Source organism: Berghia stephanieae, chromosome 3 (genome assembly GCF_034508935.2).
Source record: "Berghia stephanieae isolate SIO BIC M18660-M18661 chromosome 3, UCSD_Bste_1.3, whole genome shotgun sequence".
Lineage (NCBI taxonomy): Eukaryota > Metazoa > Mollusca > Gastropoda > Nudibranchia > Aeolidiidae > Berghia > Berghia stephanieae.
The window spans coordinates 43,344,606-43,356,894 of NC_088362.1; the positions used below are offsets into that span (position 1 = coordinate 43,344,606).

Below are 12,289 nucleotides of genomic sequence, written 5' to 3' on the forward strand. Positions count from 1 at the left end.
CACTGTTTAGAGCCCGGCACTTATTCACACATAGGATCAAGTAGCGTAATGTGGAAAGTGTTTGTTTTTTTAAACGAGCTTTTATATAGTGCAATATCCACTAAATGTGCTCAAAGCGCTTTACAAGTGGTCCCTGGCCAACAGCAACATTTAACATTTAGGACGGGACATGGCGCCTGTTAGGCGATGTTACAATGTTTTTCGGACAGAGACAACGCTGTTACTCTTTTTACACCTGAGTACGGTGAGAGAATGTGAGTAAAGAGCCTTCTCCAAGGACTCAACTATGCGCCGAGCGAGGCTCCAACCCAGGACCTTCCGATCCGAAAGCGAGTGTCATACCACTAGACCACATAGCCGCACAAGGACTAAACGATCCTTTTCACCAATCCTATCACTGACCAGCCTCAATATTGTTAGATTTTGCTTCAAGACAAGACGCCGCATAGTTTGGCTACCAACGCTACATTTCTAGGGAATTACCCTTTACCCAAAGAAATAATGATAAAATGAAGAAAGAAGAATGAGAACAGTCGAGGAAACTATTCATTTCTTCCTCTGAATACTAAATTGTCGCGTACGCTTTTAAAAAATATTATTCATCTATTTATTTGTTTTGTTGTCTTGTGTTTTGTTTGTTTGGTTTTGTTTTTGGGGTTTTTTTGCGGGGGGGGGGGGATGTTTTCTGTATTTTTTTTTCTTTTTCGAACGAAGGGCGTGAAGTAAGCAGATGTTTGACATATTATACGATCACAAATATATCAAATTTACTTGGAATTTTTATTTGTCAAAAATGGATTTCATTGACTAATTTGCGAATAAAATGTTGTAGAAAAAAATCCCAACAATGTTTAATCTGTCTCCAATTAGAGCCAGGATGTCTAGCGAATTGGGACTTGCTTGTTTAAAATTGGGGTAGGGCTCTGTTCAAAATTCGGGCAGACCAGGTTTACTTTTATGAGGAATCATTTTTTTATTTGCTGAAATATTCTAAACTTCTGTGCACAGTCATAATGTATATGTTTGGGAAGGACGATTGCATACACATTTTTTTTCGAAAAAAGTTCCCCGTTGCTATGGAAACGACGCCATATTGGAAAATAAACAACAAATCTTTTGTTTATCAACCGATTGCCATAATATTTTGGCCAGAGGTAGAAAAAAAGAAAATAAAGAGGCTCTAGAAGCCCAATATTTTATTTTTTAAAATTAGAAACTTTAAAAATTAAGTTAAAAGTTATTACTCGATTATTCCCCTTGAAAAAAGTTACATAATTGCAAATTACTCATATTTACTCAAATTACTTTTTTAGTTTTTTTAAAATCCGGCTTCTAGAGGACCTGCGTATTTGTAAAACACTCATTTGTAGAAAATTTGAAGAAGATTGGTTGAAAATTGAGGGAAGAGTTAGGCTTTTAGTGGCGAAAATTTGAGTTTTTATAAAACTGCATTTAAACGTCAAAATGGGCATATATTTAACCATACCAAGGGTCACATAATACGTTATTTTGAAGAAAAAACACCGAAGAGGAAGTTCTCTTAACACTTTTTTATGCAGACAAATGGTCACATGACAACATCCCATCAAAATCTAATTTTAGCCAACTGGGTCAAATTTAATCATTTTTATTGTCTCTCGTTTATTCTCCGACTAGTAACTGGGAAATGTTCATTTTCAACAAAATGGCAGCCATTGTTGTGAGATTGATGAGAGCAACGCTCGATAACAACGTTGTAGAAGTCAAACTATCTTAATTATCTTTCAAATGTTTATATATATATATATATATATATATATATATATATATATATATATATATATATATATATATATATATATATGTATGTATATATATATATATATATATATATATATATATATATATATCCCAGAGAAAACGCAGGGAACTGGGGCAACGTCCCCATTGGTCGCTAGGCAACAGCCATGAACACTGTATCAACATTAATTTTGCAAGATAGTGACTTTACATAGTTTACTACAACAATCGGAGGAGTGCCAGTGTGGACTTGGATTCCACGCCGTCTTTTTTAAAAGTTGAACGATAAGCTATCCCTAAAGAAAAGGTAAAAAGATGTCAATTCATTCAAGGATTGAGTTATTAATTAGTTGTGATCCACCATCGATAGCAGAGATTGTGGGTGCCATTAACAAGGTGAAAAGGGGGAAAGCTGCTGGACCAGACCAGATTCCACCGGAGGCTCTAGAATTGATGCTGAAAGAAATGCTGAGGCCCTTCACCAACTATTGAATATGGAATGATGAGATATTCCCAAAGGATTGGAAGGAAGGACATCTTATCAAGCTTCCAAAGAAAGGGAACCTCAGTAATTGTAATAATTGTCGAGGAATCATTCTTCTCTCTATCCCAGGAAAGGTTTTCAAACGTATTATTCTAGAAAGAAATAAGAATGCAACAGATGCTAAACTGCGGGACAAACAGTCAGGTTTTCAGGAAAACCGTTCAACCACTGACCAGATAAGATTGCTTCTCTGCTAGTCATAGTGGAACAGTCTATAGAATGGAACTCTCCTCTTATTGTCAACTTTCTGGATTACGAGAAGGCTTTTGACTGTATTGACAGAGCAACATTGTGGAAAATTCTGGCACATTATGGGCTCCCTGAGAAAGAAATGTATGAAGGATCAAGTTGCAGGGTTGTACATGAAGATCAGCTTACTGACAGCTTTGAAATTAAGACTGGTGCCAAGCAGGGATGCTTGCTCTGACCGGATTCCTGTTCATCCTTGTCTTTAGTTGGCTAATGAAGGAAACCGCCAAAGTGCGAAGAAATGGGATGCAGTGGACCCCCTGAACACAGTTGGATGATCTGGATTTTGCAGATGATCTGGCTATTCCGTCCTACACCCAGGACCAGATGCAAGCAAAAACCACAATTATAAACAGCCTCTCGGAATTGGTTTAAGAATTCACCCTGCAAAGTCAAAGGTTCTAAGGATATGTACGAGTAAAAGGGAGCAGATCAAAGTAAAAGATCAGGAACTTGAAGATATAGACAATTCTGCTATCTTGGGAGAATAATTGACAAGGATGGAGGCACGGAAGCAGAGCTGAAGCACGGATAGAAAAGGCACAGGCTGCATTCACATCTTTGAACAAAGTTTGGAGAACTAAAGATATCTCCCTTCGACTAAAACTAAGACTTTTCAACTCAAAAGTGAAGTCTGTCCTACTGTATGGATGTGAAATTTAGAATGCATCGTCGGCATTTATAAGTAGGATACAGATTTTCGTAAACAGGTGCATGAGTAAGCTACTCAGAATAAAATGGATGGATAGAATTAAGAACGAGGAAGTATGGAGAGGAGCACAGCAGAAACAGTGGGAGAGGAAATAGGAAGAAGATGATGGATGTGGATTGGACACACCATTAGAAAGAATAACTCCACCATAACAAAAAAAAAGTATTGGACTGGACAGAAGATCGAGGGGAAGGCCACGGGGAACATAGAGAAGAATTAAAGAAGCTGATGTACAGAGAAGTGATAAGACATGGAACGAGACAAAAAAGTTAGCTCAGGATAGAGAAGGATGGAAAATGTTTGTCTGTGAACAATACCCTGACCCATTGTGAAAAGGCAATGATGATGAAGATGAACTAGGCGTTGTTCAAAGCGGGACTCGCACCCCGGACCTTCGGTTCAGAAGGCGAGTGTTTAGCACTAGACCATATGACAGAGCAGTCAATAACTCCAATCCAAACAGAGTTGAATGAGCATTCAAGAAAAATGGATAAAAAATCACGAATATTCAAGGATAACATTTTGAATAATTAGGTTGATTGGAAATAACCCGATGATGTCAATTGTTCCGATGACAGTGATGGAGAATGAAAGACGAAAGGGATACAGTAGCTATCTTGCAGTGTTAAGCGTGGAAAACGTTTTTAAAAACCAATGGTGTGTTTATTTTGGATTAAAGTTAACGTTGCAAAAGCAAGGTTTGGTGACATCGCAGAAACCAAAAATAAACAACCCTGCACTAATAGATATACCTCAATGCTTATCCAAACTGCGAAAAGCGCTTTGAGCACGTTAAGTGGATATCGCACTATATACAGCTCCAGTTAAAATGGGCATTGGAACAACCATTATCAAATTGATAAAAACGACAAATCTATGCTTTTTGGTTTAGTTTTGTTTTACAGACATCCATCCAAATATGTTTCGTTCACCAATTCTGATATTGTGTAACCTTAAGTTCAAGGGTAGGAATGGCCCTTATATATATTTTTCTTCAAAATCTCACGGGCCAGGGGAAACGGCGGTGTGAACCGAGTCCCGCCTGGGAGTCGTATGTTGCCAGACCTGTATTAAAGTGACTTTGTTCAGACGTTGTTTACACAACAATTAATCAACATATTATTCTAATTGGGTTAGGTGAAATTTATGTACCTACCTCGTGATGCAAACTGTTTTACTAAATGAATCGTTTACCGAAAAGTGTAGTAGTAGGGGGAATCAGGCTAAAACCGTTCAAATTCGGGTTGAAAACATGAAAATTTGCATATAGGTTGCTAAGACACATAGAAAAAAAAATCTGATATAGAACCACTCTGGCAATCAATCATAACGTATCGGTTTAAGGCCTTAGATTTTACCTATTACAGCTATATTAAACAAGGGAAATAACTGCGTAAAATATATATTTTCTTCATATTCATTGTATTAGGGAAAATTAGGCTAAAACCGTGCACATTGGGGTTGAAATCCTGAAAATTGGCATATAGGTTGCTAAGACCCGTATAAATAACACCTGATATAGAACCACTCTGGCAATTTATCATAACAGTGCGTTTCACTTTTATTTTTTCCTATATAGCATTACTTATCGAGGAAATAACGACGATAACACAATGTGCGTTCTAAAACTTTAAATACACTGGTAACCATTTACGGTAGCTAACTGATGGTTATTTCGTGTTGCAAATAATAGATATAAGAGGGAGAGGGGGGAGAGGGAGTGAGTGGGAGAGAGAGAGAGAGAGAGAGAGAGAGAGAGAGAGAGAGAGAGAGAGAAGGAGAGAGAGAATGTTACTCATTACTGTACGCACCTAACACCCCCCGCATCTACACAACTCCGTGCAAGGCAAACCGGACCTTAAACACTTGCATCGGGTGCCGATACATTCTCTATTACATGAATACTTGATCAGTTTTTGGGACACTTTTGACAATTCTGGAAATAAGCTCCACAGTGGTTCATGTCGATCGTCACATTTGTTGCAGGGTTCTCTTTTATAAAAGATATAATGTTAGCAAAAGCTCGACTTCTTTCAAGAACTGTGACATCATCATTATAATCAGCAATGACATCTTTTAAAGCTTGTTTTTTAAGTATCGTGAATGACAAATTTTATGGTAGTGTGCCTCCTGGGCAACTAAATCTCCTCCGTCAATAAATGACAACATATCAGAATCTTTGATGGACAACGCTATTTCACGAATATTTTCTTCCTTGTCTGCTGTCAGTACAGAATGGAGTACTCCCGATACCATGCTTTTACTAAAAAAGCACGTTTGTTTATTACAGCCAATCTCTGATTTTGAACGTTGCATCATTATTCTCGTGGGTGGCGAAATAAATCTCATTTGGTGACTCCTCCCAGTCAAATGACGGAGTTTGGAATTCTTGTAGGGCATTTCTTTTAGATTTCTTTAATTCTATCGCCTAATTTTGTTGGCATTAAATTTTACAAGACAATACTTATGCCGGCCACTTAGCATCATTTTGTTTTAAGCTTTTAATAATCTCATTTCTTTCTGATAAATTTGAAAAATAGATACATCCAACTTGTTTTCATCACAAACCAAAGAATTGAATTGTGTTAAATCTTCAAAAAGAGTTTCATAGCCTTGCCCTTTGTCATACCTCCTCGACTTAGAGGGACAATCTAAACGGTCTGGGTTATCTTGTTGGCGTATCAAACACTTGTCCCAGTCTCTGGGAGCAGTTCATTTTGCCATTGTATGTGTATCTGAAATCTTGCAAACGCATTCCTTTATTAGGCATATGCAATATTCTTTCATATTTCTCTCTCTCTCTCTCTCTCTCTCTCTCTCTCTCTCTCTCTCTCTCTCTCTCTCTCTCTCTCTCTCTCTCTCTCTCTCTCTCTCTTTCTTTCTTTCTTTCTGTTAAAGAGACATCATCAGCAGGCAAAATGTGTGCAGTGCCTCACGTAAAATGATTATAGCAATATTTTTGGAAAGAAAAGAAAACAGGAGGGGGGAGAAGGAGCACTGTCCTTTGTCAACACCGGTTATCGGCATTTATTGAGCTGGGTTCTACTAGTCTGTTTTGTCTACATCTCTGCTCGTCTGCCCATCTACCCGTCCGTTTTAGAGCAATTGATTATACTTATTAAATCAGATGCAGAAAAATCTCATATTATAGAATATTGCTCGCTAGACGTCCTTTAAAATAAGTGAAATTGAATAATATTTAGAATTAAATAATTTGTGTGGTTTGTGAATTGAAAGTAAAGGGAAAGGAAAACATCCGCTTCGACGCTAAAAATAGTCACCAATGGGAATCCAAAGGATGACGTAAAACAACGTTGGGTCGGCTTGCCTCGAATGTTTACACAATAAAAATGAAAGAAATTTTTGTCGTCCATTTCAAAATGTTCTAATCTTAAAAACATTGTATCTCAACTAATACTGATCTCTCAGAGTGGTTCTATATCATAAATTATAGGATTTTTCATATTCTACAACATTTTGCCAACTATTTCCACGACAAGATAGAGTCCATTAGGGAAAACTTAGACAATAGGTACTACATCATCATCATCGTCACCGAGCTTTGGACCATTCCACGGAACGTCACTACATGTTTTCGATCCATCCACTGAGGATGAAGTGAAGTCAGCCATTTTAGATAGCCCATCAAAATATTGTGACTTAGTAGACCCCATCCCAACTAGTATTCTTAAGACTTGTATTGAAGAACTGTTACCAACAATAACTGAACTTATAAATAATTCGTTGGTCTCCGGTAGTGTCCCCGACTCGTTTAAACGTGCCATTGTTAAACCACTATTAAACAAGTCCGATCTAAATGTAAACGAACTGAAAAATTACAGACCTGTCTCCAACCTTCAATATCTATCCAAAGTGCTTGAACGCATTGTGTTAAAAAGACTTTCGTATCATATCCATCTAAATAATTTAAGTGAAAATTTCCAATCTGCTTATAAACCACATCATAGCACTGAAACTGCCCTTTTAAAAGTATGCACTGATATTCTTAATAGTATTGACAAAAATCATGTCTGTTTATTGACTACGTTGGACCTTTCGGCTGCATTTGACACCATTGATCACGAGATACTTATTAAACGATTAGAAATTACTTTTGGAATAAGAGACACTGCGCTTAGTTGGTTTAAATCCTACCTAACATCAAGATCTCAGTCGGTTCTGATCGATGGCGCAGTATCAGAAACATTTCCTCTAAATTACGGCGTTCCGCAGGGGTCTGTCCTTGGTCCTGTTATTTTTACTCTTTATACTCAACCTCTTTCGGATATTTTTGTTAAAAGTAAATTAATGTATCATTTCTATGCTGATGACACTCAGATCTATGTAAGCGATATCCCTAGTAATATCCCATCATTGATTACCCGTGTTGAAGACTGTATTAGAGATGTTAAATGCTGGATGGAAATTAACAAGTTAAAGCTGAATAATGAAAAGACAGAGGTGATGGTGTGTGGTAGAAAAAGTGTTTTGAAAGATGATTTTCTGAAGTTTACTCTAAATATAGATGGGTGCACAATTAACCTCTCAACGTGTCTGAAAAACCTCGGGGTAATGCTAGATCAACATATGACTATGCAGGCACAGTTTGATTCTCTATGTAGAAGTTTGACAATAGGCTTAAAAAGAATTGCATCCATTAGACCTTTCCTAACAAGAGAAGTAACATGCAAACTAATAACATCTTTCTTGCTATCTAAAATAGATTACTGTAACTCGTTAATCTCGAATGTAAGCAACGATAAAATATCACGCCTTCAAAGTATCCAGAATGCGGCTGCTAAATTGATTTTAAGAAAGAAGAGAACATCCTACTCGTTGCCACTTTTGTATGAGCTTGCTTGGTTACCAGTTAAAGTGAGAATCGAATTCAAACTAGCAGTATTGTGCTAGAAGTGCCTTAATGATCAAGCACCATTGTATATTACTGAATTTTTAGAAACTTATAAGCCAACGAGGAGTCTACGTTCTGCGCTAGATTCTACAAAATTAATTGTTTCAAATAAATATAAATATAAATTTTACGGCGGCAGATCGTTCAGTCACGTCGGACCTTCCATCTGGAGCTCTCTTCCTAAAAGAATAAGAGAAGCGAAGTCCTTATCAATATTTAAATCAAAGTTAAAACACCATCTCTTTGTTAAAACACATCTTGATTAATGCATCTTTGTAATTTGACCCCAATATGAATGTTAATTTAGTTTATGTTATTATATCATTATTTTATATTATTTCCGTATTTGACATAGCATGTGGATGTATTATAACATATCTGTATTAATGACTTTATGTTTAGTTATTACATTGTTGTAATATGAGTTATGTTGATGTAGTATTATAATGTTTCATTTGTATAATAATGTCACTATATTATTGTTTCGCGCATTGAGCATCACACAGTGATGAAAATGCGCGTTATAAATGTCATGTATTATTATTATTATTATTATTATTTTATTATTATTATTATTATTATTATTATTATTATTATTATTAATTATTATTACGTAATGTCCATGCTTTCAACCCGATTTGCACAATTCAAGGGTTTTTTGGACCTAATTCCCCCTTCTAGACAAGGAATAGTAATGACCATCTTTTTATTTTTAAACTTACCTTCTCGAAGTGTTTGGCAACATCCTGGATATCAGGACGGTCATAATCCTCCTTGGTCAAAGCTTGGATCAAAATGGGATATTCATCCCAGAACTGTTTCTGTTCCTGCTCGAAAAGCTTTTGAAAATCAAGTTTTGGGAAAGGCATTTCTCCCGTTGTTTTGCTACTGTCTGATTCGAGAGAATCGTGTTCCGATATCAATAATACTACCAACAAAAGGTTAAAAAACTAGTAAGATGTAAGGTGCAGCACCAGAAGTTTTCTCATATATATGAATTTTTGGCCAATCAATGATTGCTCTTTTGAAAGCTCGCTTGTCAACATGAGTCAGCTCAGCAGGCGATGTTGTGTAACTTCAGAGACCACGGTTGACTGAAAGCGATGAATGGAAGCCCTACTGTGGCGTGGAGAACGAGGTCTTGTATGTATAATAACGTCACTGTCTCAACGCTCGTGAATTCTTAGTAAGGCTGGACTCACAATCAAAACACGAAATCTGTGTTTTAAACTCTTGAATCAAACGAGGTACATCAGCGCATTCGTCTCATTGATAATCACACACGACTCTCGCAAACCAACGTTTGCAGGATAGAATAAAAATAGCTTTAATCTGGTTTCAATTTAAAAGACATATGAACAATTGTATGTTTATTTATTGCACCACATGCATTCTTTTCCTAATGTTGCATGTAATCTATATTATTCAAATTTATGATAATATTATGGTAGGTAACTTGATATGGTTATGACAACAGTTTGTCTAAGTCTCGCGGCCAAATCAAATAAATAATCTTTCTTTCTCATTACTATTCCTTGTCTGATAACTACCCTTTTCGGTAAACGATGCATTTAGTAATACAGTTTGCATATCGAGGCACATGAATATCATGTAACCCAATTAGAATAATATGTTTATTCAGTGTTGTGTAAACAACGTCTAAACAAAGTCACTTTAATACAGGTCTGGCAACATGCGACTCCCAGGCGGGATTCGGCTCACGCCGCCGTTTCCCCTGGCCCGTGAGATTTTGAAGAAAAAAAAAAAAATATATATATAAGGGTCATACCCTTGAACTTAAGATTATACAATGTCAGAATTGGTGAACAAAAATATTTGGATAGATGTATGTGAAACAAAACTAAATCAAAAAGCATACTATTTTCAGCCTTTTTAAACATTATTTGTAGTTTTTATCAATTTGATAATGGTTGGTCCAATGCTGCTTTTTAACTCGAGCTGTATATAGCGCGATATCCAATTAACGTGCTCAAAGTGCATTGCATAGTTGCATAGTTTGGATAAGCATTGAGGTATATCTATTAGTGCAGGGTTGTTTATTTTTGGTTTCTGCGATGTCACCCAGCCTTGCTTTTGCAACGTTAACTTTAATCCAAAATAAATACACCATTGGTTTTGAAAAACGTTTTCCACGCTTAATTCTGTAAGGTAGTTACTGTATGCCTTTCGTCTTTCATTCTCCATCACTTCATCGAAATAATTGACATCATCATGTATTTTCCCATCATCCTAATTATTCAAAATGTTATCCTTGAATATTCATGATATTTAATCCATTTTTCTTGAATGGTCCAAGCGGTCACCCATCTACGTACTAACCACGCCTGACGTTGCTTGACTTCGGTGATCGGACGAGAACCGGTATTTTCAACGCAGTATGGTCGTAGACAACAAGTGTCGAAAATAGAATTTAATATAATATTAAAACACTATTGCTAATTTATATAATGATGAAGATAGTTTAGAAATGTATAATATTGTTAGTTGAAATAGCGTGTTGTATTCGTCTGTTGCATAATTTGTCGTTACTGGAGAATTTAAAATGGCGATGGGCTATCTTGAAAGCGGCATGAGACACTTCACCGGAAGCGAGGACGAGAGACGCATGCGCAAAACCAGGATGACGTTCTCTCTGTAAGGGCATGTCCACTTACCGCATCGCCTAACACTGATCATGGAAGCAAATGCATCTATCCAAAGTCTACTTGTAGTACTCTATGATGCCCTGGCATCTATCCCATCTATCATATCAAAATTATGACATAAGCATCAAACGTATAGTAAATTAGGCACGGGTTTCGAAGCTTTCTATTCAGTTGAGTAATTTATGATTAATTTTTGAGTAATTTTAACTATAAGGTAAGATAGATACAGTGGGCAGAAATGGCGCGTATTTTAGTTAATCACACGCCATCAATATACAAATGCCACGTTTACCGACTTGACTTTGAACACGCACATATTATACCTTGATACCTACCTTGATACCTCTTCTTCGGGTTGAAGGCTATGCCTGTAATACCCGTTCTGCACTATCTCTGATATATCTACGCGCACCTGCATGGTTGGGGCGGAGCTGGTAACGCTTGTAATGCCAATGTTTGTCTAACTTGTCTTTGAACTCATTCACTGTCCTCGCTTTAATTACATCTTCTGGAAGGCTGTTCCAGTTATCTGTCACTCTGAGTCCAAAGGAGCATTTTCTTACATTTAATCTGGCCTGTCTTTTTTTTAATTTGTCGCTATGTCCTCTCGTTCTATTAAATGTGCTCTCTGGTAGTATTTGCTCTCTATCTACTCTATCTTTCTCGTTTATTATCTTATATACTTGTATCATGTCTCCTCTTTGTCTTCTGTAGTACAAGATGGTAGTTTGAGATGCCTCAGTCTATCTTCATATGGTAGATGCTTCAAATCTGAACAAAGCTTCGTTGCTCTCCTTTGTACCCTTTCAATTTTATCCATGTCACCGACATGCTGTGATATCCTCGGTGCATTACCATATTCAAGTGATGGTCGTACCAGAGCAGTGTAGAGCCGCCTAATAATATCATTATTTCTGCTGGTGAATGTCCTTTTAATAATTCCGAGAGTTCTGTTTGCTCTATTTATTGCACAGTTGACATGATGGTGGAAGGATAGTCTGTTGTCTACATGCACTCCTAAATCCTTTTCTACTTCTGTTTCCCCTAGCTGCTGGTACACTCCGTTATCGTCTCTCATTCTGTATGTGTGCTTTGGATTTTTGTAACCAAGATGCATTACGCTGCATTTGCTTGCATTAAACTTTAACAGCCACTTGTCTGACCAGTCTGATAATTTGTCGATATCATCTTGTATAGTATGTCGGTCACTTTCTGTTCTTACAGGTCCAAACAACTTTGTATCGTCAGCAAATATTCTGATCACGTTTTTTACAACATCAGGTAGATCATTGATGAATACCACGAATAATACTGGACCCAGAACACTCCCCTGTGGAATGCCGCTGGTGACATCCGACCACTGTGATGTGTGCCCGTTCAGTGAGACTCTCTGTTTTCTGTCGTGCAGGAAGTTAGATATCCATTCG

The 12,289-nt window shown here is 36.9% G+C and overlaps 1 protein-coding gene across 1 annotated transcript in view; it reads right to left on the reverse strand.

The window, feature by feature from the left end:
- LOC144967783 (farnesyl pyrophosphate synthase-like) overlaps positions 1 to 9,156 on the reverse strand; it is a 47,677-nt gene extending 38,521 nt beyond the window's left edge. Inside the window, exon 1 of the mRNA XM_078905420.1 lies at positions 8,919 to 9,156. Coding sequence (XP_078761546.1) covers positions 8,919 to 9,065 — 147 coding nt within the window. The 5' untranslated portion in view covers positions 9,066 to 9,156. The remainder of the gene's footprint in view (positions 1 to 8,918) is intronic.
- Between the last annotated feature and the right edge of the window lie 3,133 nt (positions 9,157 to 12,289).